At 47.8% G+C, this 20,312-nt stretch overlaps 1 protein-coding gene across 4 annotated transcripts in view; it reads left to right on the top strand.

Moving 5' to 3' along the window:
- shld2 (shieldin complex subunit 2) overlaps positions 1-20,312 on the top strand; it is a 167,803-nt gene that overhangs the window by 78,712 nt on the left and 68,779 nt on the right. For all 4 annotated transcript variants that reach the window (XM_072491825.1, XM_072491823.1, XM_072491824.1 and 1 more), the window contains exon 2: positions 18,082-19,739. In XM_072491825.1, coding sequence (XP_072347926.1) covers positions 18,158-19,739 — 1,582 coding nt within the window. In that variant the 5' untranslated portion in view covers positions 18,082-18,157. The remainder of the gene's footprint in view (positions 1-18,081; positions 19,740-20,312) is intronic.

The raw sequence follows: 20,312 nt of genomic DNA, 5'->3' as shown, positions 1-20,312 counted from the left end.
CTGGATTCTCCGGCCCGGATGAGCCGAAGTCCCGCCCAGAAATTGCCTGTCCCGCCGGCGTAAATCAAACCTGGTATTTACCGGCGGGACCAGGCGGCGTGGGCGGGCTCCGGGAACCTGGGGGGGGGGCACGGGGCGATCTGACCCCGGGGGGTGCCCCCACGGTGGCCTGGCCCGCGATCGGGGCCCACCGATCCGCGGGCGGGCCTGTGCCGTGGGCGCACTCTTTCCCTTCCGCCTCCACTACGGCCTCCACCATGGCGAAGGTGGAAGAGACTCTCCCCACTGCGCATGCGCGGGAAACTGACAGCGGCCGCTGACGCTCCCGCGCATGCGCCGCATTTCCACGCCAGCTGGCGGGGCAACAAACGCCATTTCCGCCAGCTGGCGGGGCGGAAATCCCTCCGGCGTCGGCCTAGCCCCTCAATGTTGGGGCTAGGCCGCCAAAGATGCAGAGCAGTCCGCACCTTTGGGCCGGCGCGATGCCCGTCTGATTGGCGCCAGTCGGCGGACATCGCGCCGTTGGGGGAGAATTTCGCCCCTGTTCTCTGTGTTCCACTAGGTTGTACATGTTTCAGCTCAGGTTGTGTTCATAGATCACCTGATTTGCTGAAGTGGCTGCTGTTCAAACAGCCATAAGCTTAATTTTTAAGTATAATGGGTTAAAATACAATGCTTATGAGTGTGCACATACTTTCTAGAGATTCCTTTTGGGGCTGCTTTCTGCCTTGAGTACACACATACGTAGCACACTATTGCACCATCTTTGTGAATACCAGGAACTTGCATGCAATTAAAACAAGATCATGGGCAAGATTTAACTAAATGCAAACAAAGCTGGTTTAACCGCGTGTTTCCTGATGCTCGCAGTGCCGAGAAACACAAAGCTATAAAATCATGACTCGCGCTTGATAAACGGCCTCAACTGAGATCGCGCAGCTGAGGCCGCACATAGCACTGTTTTGTACACTGAGGAGTTCCGCTCGCCAGAACTCAGTGTAGCAAGAGATCAGAAATCCATTTACTCCGAGGCCCCCAAAGCAATCCCCAAACCGTCCCTTAAGCCCCAACCCACTATGGGCCTGGCACCCTGGCAGTACCCCTGTCAGCTGGCAGTGCCAGGCTGGCACCCAGGTGGTACTGCCAGGGTGCAGGCTTGCAGCAGCAGTGACACAGTACCATCCTGCACAAAAGGCATGCAACTGGGGCCTCCGATCAGTTGGGAGACCCCCACAAGTGCCATTCTGTCTGGCCCTCATTTGTGGACACCAGTACTGAACAATGCTCACCCGAGGTCTCCGAGACGAGGGAGATTGACCCCAGGCCTTGAGTAACTCCGGAATCTGCACATTAAAGTGAGACTAGCTGTCTCGCTTTAATATGCAGATTTGCCATAAGGGTCAACCCACAATGAGTGGGATTCACTGCAACGTCTCAAGAGATGGCGTTAGATCTCCCGAGGCGTTTCGAGCCTGGTTGATCCCGGGATTGGGGTCTCCCGGCTTTTTTCAACCACAGTGCGCCGCAGCGAGCTGCTTTTCAGGCACAGCGTGGCAATTGGAACCCGCCCATGAATCTCTGCCTTTCGATCTCTTTGATTCCTCCTAAAAGCACTATTTGAAATCTACCTTTTTGACCAGGCTTTTGGTCACCTGTCCAGATACCTCCTATGTGGCAAGATGACAAATTCTGTTTGATGATGCTTCTATGAAGTGCTTGAGACATCTTATTAAAGGCACTATGTAAATTGTTGTTGAATACCAGCTTCCCAAGCAGTAGTCATCGCATGATTGTTTTCGGGCAGCATTATTTGAAGAAGGGCAACCGCAAGGACTGTTTCTAAGAGACCAAGACGACCCTCTTCAGCCATGGGTCATGACATCTTTGAGACAGACACAAGGCAGAGCAGAGGTGAAAGTTGTTCATGCAGCCACCAAGATCAAACATGGTCAAGATCTGGGAATTGAGGAGCCACTTGCACAATCCAGGTCTTAGTTTGCTAACAAGCCGCATGTTCAGAAAATTGAATTCTTCCCAGCTCGTGTAGGTATTATATTATGCAACAGACAACGAAAGTCCTAGGGGTGCAATATATAATCGCCTAGACATGCAGGATCCTTGCTACTTGATAAAATGGCACAGCCCTCTCATGATGCTGCCAGTTGTCATGGAGAAGAGATTATTCAAGGAAACAATTCATGAGTCACTTGCTTTATACACCAAGGAATTGCAGATTGATTAATGTGAAATCACCTGTATTACACTGAAATGATCCAAACCTATAGTGAAAGGCTTTTGTGACCTTCACAGGCACTGGTAGTTTTGTGGCTCTGGATATTTTTCTGCAGGTCATTTTGTAGTGCTCCATTACACCCTTCCGTGTGAGTCATAGCATATATATGTCTCTCAACCTTTAAATGCAAATGTGGAGATAGCCCTAGTGGGCACAATTTAACTCTGGTGCACCTTGGCCGAACTGGCATCACTTGTGATAGTCGTCCTCTTCCTCAAAAAAATGCAGATACTGAGGAATTCCTATGAAAAAAAACATTGCGGTCATAATAATGAGGTAGGAAGACAATTGTTAAAGGTACCTGAACACCTAGGTTTCAGTAAAAGGCCTGTACTTTGCTCAGCATTCTCCCGTCTCAACACAAACTTCCGTGGGCATGCAGTGGAAACACCTTTGTTGAAGGAAACAAATGCTAACTGTCAGGTCATTAATTCTCCTTGCTGTCTTCAATGATTGCTGAAGTCTCTGTCAGCAGCTTAGACCTTAGTAAACTTGAGTTTCTATTTTACATGGGAGTGTTGTTGAAATAGTGTTATTCGGGCAGAAATATTAGATAATTATGTGAAAGCAGTGAATATCTCAGTAACATATTTCAATTGTTAAACCGGCTTGGCATTACTAGCAGCCAAATATATCAATGGAATATTTAATAGAATACCAAATGACCATTATAGCTCTTTACTCCGAGATTTCCTGTCAGTTTGCATTTATCTCCAGTGTGGTCCTTTGACCTTTTAACATGTGACAGCAGTACAATATCCTCTTTGAGTGACTGCAATTATGCACACTGTACTTGGAGCAGATAGATTCTCTTGATGCTTTTTCAGGGAAGCAGGGCTGACATTTAGTCACACTATAGACTGCGGAGCAGGATGGGGCTGGAATGAAGGGAGCTGAGAATCTTATGAAGAGGGGAGTAGCAGTGATACTCGAGAGGAACAGCAAATAAAATGGGGAAACAAACGTACTATGGATTTGGGTCAAAATTAGTTTAGCTTCAATATCAAAAGTGTGACTTGTAGCAGCTAATGGATTGTGCGGCTGTGACCTCAATATTACTAACTTCTGACATTTCTATGACAAGTAGTGAATTCTATTTCAGAAGATATAACTATTGAAGCAAAACCTGAACACAATGGATTTTCAAAAAATGAGTGTTGATTGACAGGACTTCTGTCCTCATTTTTCTATTCCATCCCCCAATCTAATTGGCGAATGCACACCCAAAAATGAAGACTGGGTGCATCCCCCCCACCCCCACCACCACCACCAAGCCTCAAAGCCTGCAGGAGTAGAGGAATAATATATTTAGGCCCGTGGGTTTTTCCAGCACTTTTTCTTTAGCCACAGTACACAAAGTGTCTTAAATTCTTCCCTCACTTTTGCCCCTTGATGTAATATCCCTGGGGTGATTTTAGTGTTTTCTACTATGAAGACAGATACAAAATACATGTTCAAAGTCTCTGCCATTTCCTTATCTCCCATTATGAACTCCCCAGTCCTACCACTTAAGGGATCAACATTTACTTTTGTACACTTATAGACGCTCTTACAGTCTACTTTTATATTTCTTGCATTATCTCATATTCTAATATCTCTCTCTTTATCATTAGTGCAGGCAGCACGGTAGCATTGTGGATAGCACAATTGCTTCATAGTTCCAGGGTCCCAGGTTCGATTCCGGCTTGGGTCACTGTCTGTGCCGAGTCTGCACGTTCTCCCCGTGCCTGTGTGGGTTTCCTCCGGTTGCTCCCGTTTCCTCCCACAGTCCAAAGATGTGCAGGTTAGGTGGATTGGCCATGATAAATTGCCCTTAGTGTCCAAAATTGCCCTTAGTGTTGGGTGGGGTTACTGGGTTATGGGGATAGGGTGGAGGTGTTGACCTTGGGTAGGGTGCACTTTCCAAGAGCCGGTGCAGACTCGATGGGCCGAATGGCCTCCTTCTGCACTGTAAATTCTTGCTGGTTTCTAAAATGTTTCCAATCCACTGAGCTACCACTAGTTTTCGCAGCAATGTACATATTTTATTTCAATTTGAGACCATCATTAACTCCCTTGGTTAGCTATGGATGGTGCATCCTTTTCATAGTATTTCTTTCTCAATGGAATATATTTTTATTAAGGGTTATTAAGTATCTCCTTAAATGTCTGTCATTGCTTCTCTATCATCTTACCTTTCAACCTTTTTTTTCAGTTGAACGGTGTCTTCATACATTTGTATTTGTCTTTATTTCAGATTATTGCACTAGTTTTAAAACCAAGTTTTCAGCCTCAGACAAAATGTGAAATGTGTTACGATCACTCCTGCTGAGAGAATTCTTTCTTATGAGGCTATTAATTAACCTCTCTCGTTGTACATTATTTGGTCTAATATAGCCTTCCCCTGGTTGGTTCGAGAATGTATTGTTCTAAAAACCATCCTGAATACACTCTGACCTCATCCTCAAGGCTACCTTTGACAATTCGATTCATCCAATTTATATGAGGATTGAAATTGCTGAAGATTATTGTCGTATCTTTCTTACACATCCCCATTATTTCTTGATCTATACTCTGACCTACACTATAGCTTCTTTTAGGGTCCTTTAAACTATGCCCACCAGTACTTCTTTTCCCTGTTATTTTTAACTCCACCCAGACTGATTCTACATCTGACCTTCCAAGCCAAGATCATCTCTCACTCGTGCATTGATCTCATTGTTTATTAACAGAGCTATCTCACCTCCTTTTCTTCCTACCCCGCTGAAATGTTAAATACCCTTGAACATTCAGTTCTTTGGTTTAAAACCCCCTGTACAGCTGTAGTTATACCCAGTGCAATTCAGGTGAAGCCTGCCCCAACGACACAATTCCCTTTCTCCCCAGTACTGGTGCAAGAGCCCCATGAATGGAAACTCATTTCTCCAACACCAATCTTTGAGCCACACAGAACTCTCTGATCTCATTTATTTACCCTGTGCCAATTTGCTCATGACATGGGGATTAAGTCAGAGATTTGTGGTTCTGTTCTTTTTAATTTAGTGCCTAGCTGCTCATGAGTGCCCAGAAATTACCTAAAGGTAGATCTAGACGAGATATACAAAGGTTCTTTTCCTCAAGCATTGTTGACCAGTGGAGCAAGTTACCTGTGTGTGCGGTGAATATGGATCTATTCACTGCCTACTTTCAAAAGAGGATCGGGGCAGTTTCTGGCTGGGAGGACATTGCAGCCCAGATAATTTCTAAAAGCTCGCGCAAAGGTGCAGAAAGTAATTAAAACGCAAACAACCCTCATCTCAAGGGAGCCAGAATACAGATGGGAGGAAATTAGGTCTCAATTGCACAGAGCCTTGGCCAGACCACATCTGGAGTGCTGGATTCAGTTTTGGGTCTGCACCTCAAAGAATATATTGACATTGAGGGTTCACCAGAATGATACAAGCCCTTGACTAATTAAAATATGAAGACCGGTTGCAAAAACCTGGTTTGAATTCCCTTCACTTCAGATGATTGAGTAGTAACCTAGTTGAACTGTTCAATTGGAAAATCTATATTCCCTGGTTTTGGAATACAGACAAGGGGTCACATTCTTAAAATTAGAGTTGGGCGATTCGGGAGTGAAAAGGGATGATTTTTTTTCACATGAAGGGTAGTGGAAATATGGAGCCAACACCCCAAAAAGATTGGTTGGTTGAGCAATTGAAATTTTCAGGACAAAGATTGACAATTTTTTATTGGGCAATACACCATTATAGTGACACAATTGCAGAGGTTCCAAGCATTCACACAGATTTCACATGCTGGTGCAAAAATTCCACGTGCCCTGTCCCAGAGGAGAACCACACACAATTTATTTTCTGTGATTGCTGCTGGTGTCTTCTTCTTGGATCTCAGTTTGAGAACAAACAATTGCTGCGAACCCGTTTTTTGTAGCTATCACATACTTCCTCCTCCCTGTGATGGTGTAGGCATTGAAGTACTTGTGGGAGCCAGTGACCTGGTGCTGAGTACCAGCACCATGACCCGCACACAAACGTCACTCGGCCGTTCTCTGAGTTCTTAACAGGTTCCGAGCTCCAACAGTCCCACCGCCGGGAATACCACCCCCACCTCCTCCTGTTGGCCAGCGGAACAATTAGACGTTGGATGTGATGTTAGGAAAGCCGATCATCCATTGGATAATCTGGATGGCAATCGAATGGTGCAAGGCAAAATGCTGTGGCTGCTGGCAGACACAGGCGGCATTCTCAACCTAGAAGCTGGTCATGGCTTTATAGAACATGCAGAAGGAGGGCATTCGGTCCATTGAGTCTGCACCGACCCACTTAAGCCCTCACTTCCACCCTATCCCCGTAACCCAATAACCCCTCCTAAACTTTTTGGTCACTAAGGGCAATTTATCATGGCCAATCCACCTAACCTGCACATCTTTGGACTGTGGGTGGAAACCGGAGCACCCGGAGGAAACCCACGCACACACGGGGAGAACGTGCCGACTCCGCACAATCAGTGACCCAGTGGGGAATCGAACCTGTGACCCTGGCGCTGTGAAGCCACAGTGCTATCCACTTGTGCTACCGTGCTGCCCCTGCCCTGTTGGGCACTTCTCCTGCGATCGAGGGCACCATGACCAATCGCTCCACGACCCTCCCGACACCCGGCCGCGACACACCCAAGAGTCGCGACCCTGAGTTTGAAATACCCTGAGCTAGAGGGACCTAATGACCTCCTCCTGTTCTTAGGTAGAATTTCTTGCTGACTGTGTTACATCAGAAAAGCCACTGAAGTTGGATGTGTTTTGTATTCCAATCCTAACACCTAGTTTTCCATCAAATAAAACCTAATTCATTCCTTTAAAGAGCAGACTTTGCATTTGGGCATGGATGTCAGACGCTGACCTCAGCCATTCTTTGCACACTGCAGAGTCTGTTTGAAGAGGCATACATCAGCAGCACGCAAGATAAAAAGGAACTGGGTTGTTAGTTGAGAAAATAGAGCTCGTCTCCTGGGGATAGCCAGGCTGCATTAATAAATAAGGTAGACAAGCAGGGAGTAACCAGTGCAGCAGTGTACATTTGCTACCTTCATGTTTAGCGTCTTCTCCTGCCCCTCAGATTTTTCACACTTGCCCCTCCCCATTTCAAAGTTCCAATGTAATCTTTTTTAAATTTAAAGTACCCATTTGTTTTCCAACGAAGGGACAATTTAGCGTGGCCAATCCACCTACCCTGCACATCTTTGGGTTGTGGGGGTGAGACCCAGACAGTGATCCGGGTCCGGGATCGAACCCGGGTCCTCAGTGCCATGAAGCAGCAGTGCCAACCACTGCGCCACCCTGTGCCATTTGAGTTCTTCATGTTTCCATTTATGCAAATTGTAGTTTTTGACACCCATGTATTTTTTAATAATCGTTGTCTTTTGAAACCAGTTTTCACTTCTTCCCTCCTGTGCTGAAGAGATTGGGACTTGGGCTCCACGTATACCAATTGGCCTAATTATCATGCGCTCAAGAGGCTATTCTACCAGGGATTCTCAGAGTAATTCTATGCTCATACCATATCCGCATGCACAAACAAGGCCCCTGGATATAATCAGCTACTCGTTGGACAGTCTCAATGTGACATTTGAGGAACTGGTGATGGATATCCATTTAGATTAAACTGTTGTTATAACACCCTGGTCAATTCCAGCCCCACTTGACCCAGCATCGTAACACGGTTAAAATGAACCTTTATTTGAAAATACGCAATACCCGAGATCTCACTACAGTCACCAGGCTTGTAAATTTAAATGCAATTAATTTATTATTTACACCTCACGGCACTACGGTCCCAGGTTCAATCCCGACTCTGGGTCACTGTCCGCGTGGAGTTTGCACATTCTCCCAGTGTCTGCGTGGGTTTTGCCCCCACAACCCAAAAATGTGCAGGGTAGGTGGATTGGCCATGCTAAATTGCCCCTTAATTGAAAAAAAATAATTGGGTACTCTAAATTTTTTTAAAAAAAATTATTATTAACAGCAAGTATAATTAAATAAGCAACAAATACAACTGGTTAACTGCTATCTAATCTCTACCCCCCCCCCTTTAACTCGCCCCACCCTCTATACACACACACACAGACAAACAAAGTAGGGAAAGTGAGGTGTAAAATAATGATGGAAGTAAAAGGATAAGAGTCTTTGTTTCAGATGGACATCTTCCAATACACCTTTCTTCAATCTAGGCCTTCAGATAGATGTTATCTTTTCTTTCAGTTTGTACTGGTTTTCACTGTAGACTCACAGAAATAGCAGACATGTGAGATAGAGAGAGAGATTCTTCTTTCAGGGTCTAGAAACTTCTGTCTTCAGACACAGAGGGAGAGGAGAGAGAGAGCTGTTTCCACCTTGAGGGTCCAGTGGCTTCTCCTGGGTTCTGTCCGAAAACCCCCACCTGACAGGACCCAATCGCTGTCGGTTGCCAGGCAGAATACTGTCCCTGGTCAATTCATTGGCCACCAGCGAACCAATCGAAACAAACCCTTCCAATCTCTTGGGTGCCATAAAGTCTGGGTTCTTCTGTCCAAAATACAGAAGCGTGGAATTCCTTATTTCCTCTGCTCGACTTAAAGGTGTATCTCCATTGAAGATTAGTGGACCAAAAACGATAAAGACAAAATAAATGAAATAGGAATGAAGGGAATCAACAGGAAGGACCCTTACACCGTACACATGAATTCCCCTAGTGGTTCAGAGAAAATTAATCGTTTCATGCAGTGCTGAGCCAAGCATACTCAGAACTATTTTGGACTATTATTTAAATGGTCAAAATTGCAGCATGCTGCTGTGCAGAGGGATCTGGGTGTCCTTGTGCATGAATCGCACAAAGTTGGTTTGCAGGTGCAGCAGGCAATTAAGAAGGCAAATGGAATTTTGTCCTTCACAGCTAGTGGGATGGAGTTTAAAAACAAGGAGGTTATGGTGCAGCTGTATGGGGTGATGGTGAAGCCACACATGGTGTACTGTGTACAGTTTTGGTCTCCTTACTTGGGAAAAGATGTACTGCCACTGGAGGGGGTGCAGAGGAGATTCACTAGATTGATTCCAGAGTTGAGAGGATTGGCTTATGAGGAGAGACTGAGTAGACTGGGACTAAACGCATTGGAATTTCGAAGAATGAGGGGGGATCTTATGGAAACATATAAAATTATGAAGGGAATAGATAAGGTAGAAGCAGGGAGGTTGTTTCCACTGGCAGGTGAAATGAGAACTCGGGGGTATAGCCTCAAAATAAGGAGGAGCCGATTTAGGACTGAGTTGAGGAGGAACCTCTTCACCCAAAGGGTTGGGAATCTGTGGAATTTCCTGCCGAGTGAACCAGTTCAGGCTACCTCGCTGAATGTTTTTAAGGCAAACATAGATAGATTTTTGAACAGTAAAGGAATTGAGGGTTATGGTGAGCAGGTGGGCAAGTGGATCTGAGTCCACAAAAAGTTCAGCCATGATCTCATTGAATGGCAGTGCAGAGTCAAGGGGCCAGACGGCCCACTCCTGCTCCTAGTTCTTATGTTCTTAGAAAGTCCCAAGTTTTATCCATCCTCTGTACTGAGGTAACCAATTTCAGCTTTTTTTTAAAGAATATTTTATTGAAAATTTTTGGTCAACCATCACAGTACATTGTGTATCCTTTACACAATAATATAACAGTATAAATAACAATGACCTGTTTTATAAACAAAGAATAAATAATATATAACGAAAACTAAAACTAAATGGCAACTGCCTTGTCTCAGATAAACACTCTCCAAAAATATGGTTTAACAATCCAATATACAATTATTTATAGCAACGACCTATACATATTATACATATATATTAATAACCCTGAGACTCCTTCTGGTTCCTCCCCCCCCCCCCCCCTGGGCTGCTGCTGCTGCCTTCTTCTTTTCCATTCCCTCTATCTTTCTGTGAGGTATTCGACGAACGGTTGCCACCGCCTGGTGAACCCTTGAGCCGATCCCCTTAGGACGAACTTAATCCGTTCCAGCTTTATAAACCCTGCCATGTCATTTATCCAGGTCTCCACCCCCGGGGGCTTGGCTTCCTTCCACATCAACAGTATCCTGCGCCGGGCTACAAGGGACGCAAAGGCCAAAACATCGGCCTCTCTCGCCTCCTGCACTCCCGGCTCTTGTGCAACCCCAAATATAGCCAACCCCCAGCTTGGTTCGACCTGGACCCCCACTACTTTCGAAAGCACCTTTGTCACCCCCACCCAGAACCCCTGTAGTGCCGGACATGACCAGAACATGTGGGTGTGATTCGCTGGGCTTCTCGAGCATCTCGCACACCTATCCTCTACCCCCAAAAATTTACTGAGCCGTGCTCCAGTCATATGCGCCCTGTGTAACACCTTAAATTGAATCAGGCTTAGCCTGGCACACGAGGACGATGAGTTTACCCTACTTAGGGCATCCGCCCACAGCCCCTCCTCAATCTCCTCCCCCAGCTCTTCTTCCCATTTCCCTTTCAGCTCATCTACCATAATCTCCCCCTCGTCCCTCATTTCCCTATATATATCTGACACCTTACCGTCCCCCACCCATGTCTTTGAGATTACTCTGTCCTGCACCTCATGCGTCGGGAGCTGCGGGAATTCCCTCACCTGCTGCCTCGCAAAAGCCCTCAGTTGCATATACCGGAATGCATTCCCTTGGGGCAACCCATATTTCTCGGTCAGCGCTCCCAGACTTGCGAACTTCCCATCCACAAACAGATCTTTCAGTTGCGTTACTCCTGCTCTTTGCCATATTCCAAATCCCCCATCCATTCTCCCCGGGGCAAACCTATGGTTGTTTCTTATCGGGGACCCCACCAAGGCTCCCGTCTTTCCCCTATGCCGTCTCCACTGTCCCCAAATTTTCAAAGTCGCCACCACCACCGGGCTTGTGTATTTCTTCGGTGAGAACGGCAATGGGGCCGTCACCATAGCTTGTAGGCTAGTCCCCCTACAGGACGCCCTCTCCAATCTCTTCCACGCCGCTCCCTCCTCTTCCCCCATCCACTTACTCACCATTGAGATATTGGCGGCCCAGTAGTACTCACTTAGGCTCGGTAGTGCCAGCCCCCCCCTATCCCTACTACGCTGTAAGAATCCCTTCCTCACTCTCGGGGTCTTCCCGGCCCACACAAAACTCATGATACTCTTTTCTATCCTTTTGAAAAAAGCCTTCGTGAGCACCACCGGAAACACAAAGAGGAATCTCGGGAGGACTACCATTTTAACTGCCTGCACCCTCCCTGCCAGTGACAGGGATACCATGTCCCATCTCTTGAAGTCCTCCACCATTTGTTCCACCAATCGCGTTAAATTTAACCTATGCAATGTACCCCAATTCTTGGCTATCTGGATCCCCAAGTAACGAAAGTCCCTTGTTACCTTCCTCAGCGGAAAGTCCTCTATTTCTCTGCTCTGCTCCCCTGGATGCACCACAAACAACTCACTTTTCCCAAATGTTCAGTTTATATCCTGAGAATTCTCCAAACTCCCGAAGTGTCCGCATTATCTCTGGCATCCCCTCCGCCGGGTCCGCTACATATAACAACAAATCATCCGCATACAGAGATACCCGGTGTTCTTCTCCTCCTCTAAGTACTCCCCTCCACTTCTTGGAACCCCTCAATGCTATTGCCAGGGGCTCAATCGCCAGTGCAAACAGTAATGGGGACAGAGGGCATCCCTGCCTTGTCCCTCTATGGAGCCGAAAGTATGCAGATCCCCGTCCATTCGTGACCACACTCGCCACTGGGGCCCTATACAACAGCTGCACCCATCCAACATACTCATCTCCAAAACCAAATCTCCTCAGCACCTCCCACAAATAATCCCACTCCACTCTATCAAATGCTTTCTCGGCATCCATCGCCACCACTATCTCCGCTTCCCCCTCTGGTGGGGGCATCATCATTACCCCTAGCAGCCTCCATATATTCGTATTCAGCTGTCTCCCCTTCACAAACCCAGTTTGGTCCTCATGGACCACCCTCGGGACACAATCCTCGATCCTCATTGCCATTACCTTGGCCAGAATCTTAGCGTCTACATTTAGGAGGGAAATAGGTCTATAGGACCCGCATTGAAGCGGGTCCTTTTCCTTCTTTAGGAGAAGCGATATCGTTGCCTCAGACATAGTCGGGGGCAGCTGTCTCATTTCCTTTGCCTCATTAAAGGTCCTCATCAGTAGCGGGGCGAGCAAGTCCACATATTTCCTGTAAAATTCAACTGGGAATCCATCCGGTCCCGGAGCCTTCCCCGTCTTCATGCTCCTAATTCCTTTCACTACTTCCTCTATTTCAATCTGTGCTCCCAGTCCCACCCTTTCCTGCTCCTCCACCTTGGGAAATTCCAGCCGGTCCAGAAAGCCCATCATTCTCTCCCTCCCATCCGGGGGTTGAGCTTCGTATAATTTTTTATAAAATGCCTTGAACACTCCATTCACTCTCTCCGTTCCCCGCTCCATCTCTCCTTCCTCATCCCTCACTCCCCCTATTTCCCTCGCTGCTCCCCTTTTCCTCAATTGGTGGGCCAGCAACCTGCTCGCCTTCTCCCCATATTCGTACTGTACACCCTGTGCCTTCCTCCACTGTGCCTCTGCAGTACCCGTTGTCAGCAAGTCAAATTCTACGTGTAGCCTTTGCCTTTCCCTGTACAGTCCCTCCTCCGGTGCCTCCGCATATTGCCTGTCCACCCTCAGAAGTTCTTGCAGCAACCGCTCCCGTTCCCTACTCTCCTGCTTTCCTTTATGTGCCCTTATTGATATCAGCTCCCCTCTAACCACTGCCTTCAGCGCCTCCCAGACCACTCCCACCTGGACCTCCCCATTGTCATTGAGTTCCAAGTACTTTTCAATGCACCCCCTCACCCTTAGACACACCCCCTCATCTGCCATTAGTCCCATGTCCATTCTCCAGGGTGGGCGCCCTTCTGTTTCCTCCCCTATCTCTAAGTCCACCCAATGTGGAGCGTGATCCGAAATGGCTATAGCCGTATACTCCGTTCCCCTCACCTTCGGGATCAACGCCCTTCCCAAAACAAAAAAGTCTATTCGCGAATAGACTTTGTGGACATAGGAGAAAAATGAAAACTCCTTACTCCTAGGTCTGCTAAATCTCCACGGGTCTACTCCTCCCATCTGCTCCATAAAATCTTTAAGCACCTTGGCTGCTGCCGGCCTCCTTCCAGTCCTGGACCTCGACCTGTCCAGCCCTGGTTCCAACACCGTATTGAAATCTCCCCCCATTACCAACTTTCCCACCTCTAGGTCCGGGATGCGTCCTAGCATATGCCTCATAAAATTGGCATCATCCCAGTTCGGGGCATATACGTTTACCAAAACCACCGTCTCCCCCTGTAGTTTGCCACTCACCATCACGTATCTGCCCCCGCTATCCGCCACTATAGTCTTTGCCTCAAACATTACCCGCTTCCCCACTAATATAGCCACCCCCCTGTTTTTCGCATCTCGCCCCGAATGGAACACCTGCCCCACCCAACCTTTGCGTAGTCTCACCTGGTCTATCAGTTTCAAGTGCGTTTCCTGTAACATAACCACATCTGCCTTAAGTTTCTTAAGGTGTGCGAGTACCCGTGCCCTCTTTATCGGCCCGTTCAGCCCTCTCACGTTCCACGTGATCAGCCGGGTTGGGGGGCTTTTTACCCCCCCCCTCCCCTTGTCGATTAGCCATCCCCTTTTTCCAGCTCCTCACCCGGTTCCCACGCAGCTGTGTCCCCCCCAGGCGGTGCCCCCCCCGCTCATCCCACCCCATACCAGCTCCCCCCTCTCCCCAGCAGCAGCAGCCCAATAATTCCCCCCTCCCACCCCCCCGCTAGATCCCCCACTAGCGTAGTTACACCCCTCATGTTGCTCCCAGAAGTCAGCAAACTCTGGCCGACCTCGGCTTCCCCCCGTGACCTCGGCTCGCACCGTGCGATGCCCCCTCCTTCCTGCTTCCCTATTCCCGCCATGATTATCATAGCGCGGGAACCGAGCCCGCGCTTCCCCCTTGGCCCCGCCCCCAATGGCCAACGCCCCATCTCTTCCACCTCCTTTCCTCCCCCCACCACCTCCTGTGGAAGAGAGAAAAGTTACCACATCGCAGGATTAATAACATAAAACTCCCCTTTCCCCCCTTTTTACCCCCCTCTTCGCCCCCCATACTCGCCCCACCACTTTGTTTCAAACGTTCTTTTTTTTAAAAACCCGCTCATTCCAATTTTTCTTCCACGATAAAAGTCCACGCCTCATCCGCAGTCTCAAAGTAGTGGTGCCTCCCTTGATATGTGACCCACAGTCTTGCCGGTTGCAGCATTCCGAATTTTATCTTCTTTTTGTGAAGCACCGCCTTGGCCCGATTAAAGCTCGCCCTCCTTCTCGCCACCTCCGCACACCAGTCTTGGTATACGCGGATCACCGCGTTCTCCCACTTACTGCTCCGAGTTTTCTTTGCCCATCTAAGGACCATCTCTCTGTCCTTAAAACGGAGGAATCTCACCACTATGGCTCTAGGAATTTCTCCTGCTCTCGGTCCTCGCGCCATCACTCGGTATGCTCCCTCCACCTCCAGCGGACCCGCCGGGGCCTCCGCTCCCATTAACAAGTGCAGCATCGTGCTCACATATGCCCCGACGTCCGCTCCCTCCGCACCTTCAGGAAGACCAAGAATCCTTAGGTTGTTCCTCCTCGCGTTGTTCTCCAGCGCCTCCAGCCTTTCCACACATCGTTTATGGTGTGCCTCGTGCATCTCCGTCTTCACCACCAGGCCCTGTATGTCGTCCTCATTCTCGGCAGCCTTTGCCTTCACGACCCGAAGCTCCCGCTCCTGGGTCTTTTGCTCCTCCTTTAGCCCTTCGATCCCCTGTAATATCGGGGCAAACAGCTCCTTCTTCATTTCCTTTCTGAGTTCTTCCACGCAGCGTTTCAAAAACTCGTGTTGTTCAGGGCCCCATATTAAACTGCCACCTTCCGACGCCATCTTGGTTTTTGCTTGCCTTCCTTGCCGCTGCTCTAAAGGATCCACCGCAATCCGGCCACCTTCCTCTCCTTTTTCCATCCGTATCCAGGGGGGATTCCCTTCTGGTTCACCGCACAGTACTTTTAGCCGTTAAAATTGCCGTTGGGGCTCTTATTAAGAGCCCAAAAGTCCGTTACACCGGGAGCTGCCGAAACGTGCGACTCAGCTGGTCATCGCCGCACCCGGAAGTCGCCGTTGTCAGTATTGTTGGACTACAGTCATGCTTGGTATCCTTTTTGCCAAAGTTCTCATTCCTGATCACAATCCAATAATCCCTGCTGGAAATGGAGCAGATAGAGTCAGATGTGCTTAGGAGGTGTGATTCCCTCCTAAGAGTAAACAGCCTGCTAACTCTAATTGGATCAGATGTGAAACACGTTCACTTGAATAACGTGTTGGAGGGGGAGCCTGACACCAAAGGGACCATGCTACAACAAGCGCCTGCATGGCTTCTAGCAAGGAGCGGAAGATTTGCAAGGAAAATTAAATAATGATAATCTTTATTGTCACAAGTAGGCTTACATTAACACTGCAAAAAAAGCCCCTAGTCGTCACATTCCGACGCCTGTTCGGGTACACAGGGGGAGAATTCAGAATGTCCAAATGACCTAACAGCACGTCTTTCGGGACTTGTGGGAGGAAACCGGAGCAGCCGGAGGAAACCCACGCAGACATGGGGAGAACGTGCAAACTCCACACAGACAGTGACCCAAGCCGGGAATCGAACCTGGTACCCTGGAGCTGTGAAGCAACAGTGCTAACCACTGTGTTACAGTGCTGCCCTCAGTAAGAGAACAAAGAGAATCATTAACAGCAAACAAGACTATCAATTATGTAACAAGGTGGCTTCAACAATTCAACGATTCTTAAAACTTTTCCATTGATCTCCATCTATTTCTTCGCTTTGCAAATTATTTTATTTAATCCATGAGTGGCAAAGGAATATAACCGAACGACACAGATTCTCATAATCTGATGCAAGATGTCTAGCAACTTTAATTTCAATTAGGACACAGCAGCTATTGCAGGTGTCTGCGTAAATGACAATTCAAGTCATTTTGAATTAACTGCAGTGAAAGTGACCCCTGACAGGAGTCTTGCAGAGTTAGCAGCACAAATATAGTTTAGCTGCCCAGAGTCAAATAAAGTGGTAAACTGGGCTTGCAATGATATGCATCGTCCCATAAATTAGAGAACTTTTTATTTGCATTGATAAGTTGGAACCAAATTATATGTTTAATAGTTTTTTGGGAAAGCGGATTTGGGAAAGCAAGAGGCAGTCTTTAGCTCATGCTCCAATTTCTTCAAAATTCTGTAAAGGGCCTGTGGAGGGCAGAGGGACATGGCAGTTAAAAGGCAGGAGAAATGGGAATTTCAACTTGATGCCTTTTACCCCAAAACTCGGGTAAGTATGAATCTTTTATCTCAGCAGATTCCAAACAGTTATTCTATAGCATCAGTCAAACTTGGAGTTTGGAGATAAACAGAGTATAAAAATAGGAGTTGCTCAGTGTACTGATGTAAACAGGATCATTTAAATGGACCATTTGCTGTGTGTTTTCCTCCTCTGCTGTGTAGGAACTCTAGTGCCCTCTAGTGGAATAGCTGATATTGATTTAATATTCCAACATGGCCATTTTCACAGAGGGGGGATTCTCCCATGCCCCGCCGTATGGGAGAATAGTCGTTCGCGCCATTTTTTCCCGCGGCGTCAGACCAACGCCAGCAGGCGATTCTCCGAGTAGCGGAGAATCGCCGCCATTTGCGCCCGGCGTGTTTGGTGCATCGCGGGCCGCTGTCCGCGGCCGGGCCGCCGATTCTCCGGCCTTGATGGACTGAGCGGCTGTGCGGAAACGGCAAAGTCCCGCCGGCGCCGTCCACACCTGGTTGCTGCCGGCGGGAACTCTGCGCAAAGGGTCGGGGTGCGGCCTGTGGGGCGGGGAAAAGCGCTCCTTTACTGGGGTGGCCTCCGATGCGGTCTGCCCAGCGATCGGGACCCACCGATTGGCGGGCCGGCCTCGCCAGCCCCGGCCCTATTTTATTACGCGGCCGGCCCCTGAACCCCCGCGCCATGTTGCGTCGGGGCCGGCGCGCTGAGGAAGTCCCCCGCGCATTCGCGGGTTGGCGCGGCTCAACTGCGCATGCGCCATATGCCGCGGCACCCATTTGCCGCAGGGAAGGGAGGCTGGAGCGGCGTGAACCCTATGGGGGCCAGAATCGGTAGTCCTCGTGCCCGTTTTGCACCGTCGTGAAACTTGATGGCGCGAACACTCTGTCTCCATTTCGGAGGATCGTGCCCAGGGTTTCTAACCTGCCCATTTCACCTGTCATTCCCCTGTCCAGTTCAGTGATCTATTAAACTCAAATGTAATTGAGTTCTGTTTGTTTAGAAGGTAACTGAAGCTAACTAATGCATGTCTACAAATGTGCTTGCCTGATGTTTTAGTATCTATGTGCACTCGTTCTAGTATTGAGCTATACGCAGAACTGCTGATACAGCTTTGCATGATCTGTTTAATATTCAAAGAAAACTGATTTACTTGCATCTATGCTTAACTCACGCTGAAGAATGTTGATGTTAACTCCACTGCCAATCCTTCCCCCTCCAACTATGAGATGGATAGTGTAGTATACAGATCAAAACGTGTCACCATGTCTGTGCAAGTAACCAGCCTGAAATAGCCCCCTACCTTGGGGCCAGTTGGATTGTTCTTATCCGTGTAATTGCTCTTTAACTGATTTGTTGTTTCCATATCAGGCTACACTGTTGAAAATGATGAAATTCAGTTGGAGACCACTTCACCTGGAAGGATTGAAGAATTTATTATCCCAACATGAGCAATGAGAAGATTCATGTCTTCCTTGGTGCACCAGCTGTTTTGTCACAGCGGAAAACATCGGCAAAAGAAGCGGTAGCCGATGGCAGCTCCAAGAAGTGGCTTCAGTGCCAGGTCTGGTATGAAAACGGATCTCTCAATGCCAAGCCTAGAGATTGCAGCACCAAGGAGTCTCAGGAACATTTTATTTGTCATGAAGCAATGTCGCAATTGAAAAATCGATCTGGGCTGTCTTCCACTTCAAAACGTGAAGAAGGAAACATAGCATTATCTCAAGAATGTGCTTTTGAGAACCTTGATGCATCCCTGCTGGGACAGGGAATGAGCAAAGAGTGTGATCTGCTGCACAATAAGGAGATCTATGCCAGGCAGATCGGGAAACAGCTCTGGAAAGGGTCGAGCAACAGAACATTGCTGAACTCTGAAGGGAGTATCAAGATAACTGAAGAACATGACAGTGATCCCATCAATCCTGCTAGCTCAGGAGGCAGTTCCAACACACCTTTGGTGTCCTACAGCAGGAGCAGACAAAGCAGAGAAAATAGGAGTGACAATCGGGACCCTACTGACAGAATAGCAGAGCAGAATGCACCTTTGCGAGAAGATTGTCCAGAGTTTCTCTGTGACTCTCTGACGGAATACCTGCAGCATACGTTTCCAGCTGAAGGGCAGCAATCCTGTTCCAGATGCACAACGGTGAATGAAGGTTTATCAACCGATGCTGAATTCCTCAGTGTGTTGACTGCAAGTCAAGCTTCCATCCATTCACAGGGACTGTCACAGAGGCAGTTTATTACACAAGACCTGCATGAAAATTTAAAGGGCAAACTGGGAAAAAGCACAATAGATACTAAACTTCCCTGTCTGCCACTTGCATGTACTCATATTTTTATTGGGCCAGATGGGGAAAGTACCAGTGAGGCAGTGTGGGGACAGGGTGATAGTTCCGAAAATACCCAAGAACTTTTCAGCTTACTGAGCAACCGGCAATCAGCCAGTGAGGTCGTAGCTGGGAGGACATCAGAAAGTTCAGAACAGCCCTTCAGTCCCATCACCAAATGGTCAGAAGATGATGTTGAGGTTAATATTGAACCATACGGGCGAGGCATCCTGTGCTCTCAGGTTGCAGATAGTTCTAAGTGGTCTTTAGAAGGGTCAATTGAGGCTACCGAGGTGCAGGTGACCCAAACATCGAGATCTTCAGTTTATTTAGATGGAGACTCACCATCGTGTAAGAAAATGAAGACCATGTATTCCGAGAGAAGAAGATCTGATCTAGGGCGCTATCTGAAAGCACAGGGGGACCGATGGCCAATACCCAAGATTGGCTTAATTGATACAGAACAGCTTAAGAACTGCACTGACAGAAGCAGAAAATACCACATTCTGGTCACTATTCTGTCCCGCTGCCTCTTGAAGGAGATACAGATCAAATCAGGATCATTCGCTGGGTGCAGAGTCCCCATAGCAACTATTTTGGTTACAGATCAGTCAGGGGTCACTATGAAGATTGCGTTGTGGCGAGCTTCTGCATTCTGGGCACTGAGTGTCTTCCCTGGGGATATTCTAGTAGTAACAGGTAAGGGAACATATATCTCCAGACATTTGTTGCTTCTTTTTCTAGGTACTTAGGGGGAAATTCTCCCAGCCGAGGAGTGGCACGTTTGTGGGTGTGGGAGTGATTACACATCCTCGAAACTGACACAGAGAATGCCGGGAAAACTCAACCTGTCTGGCAACATTTGTAAGGAGGAAAAACAGAATTAATGTTTTGTTAGGCTCTTCATTAGAGATGAAAGCATTAGGAACGTTTAACTGTTTTCTCTCCCTTCAGATGCTGCCAGCCAGGTTTAGTTTCTCCAGTATTCTCTTGTTTGCTTCAGATTCCAGCATCCGCAGTATTTTTCTTATTCCCCTGAAATTGACAGAGTCAGAATCCCAAGACTGCTATCTTCTGGGTTCTAGCTGCACAGGATTGAAGGCAAGTGAGGAATCTCTGTGGATTTTGGATCAAAATCGTGATTGACAAATGTATTCAAGTTCTTTGAGGATGTCATGAGCAGGGTGGATAAAAGTGAGATTTCCAAAAGGTATTCGGTAAGGTGCCACATAAAAGGTTACTGCATGAAATAAGAACACATGGTGTTAAAGA

This window comes from Scyliorhinus torazame, chromosome 28 (assembly GCF_047496885.1).
Source record: "Scyliorhinus torazame isolate Kashiwa2021f chromosome 28, sScyTor2.1, whole genome shotgun sequence".
Lineage (NCBI taxonomy): Eukaryota > Metazoa > Chordata > Chondrichthyes > Carcharhiniformes > Scyliorhinidae > Scyliorhinus > Scyliorhinus torazame.
This window is presented reverse-complemented; position numbering and strand designations above follow the sequence as displayed.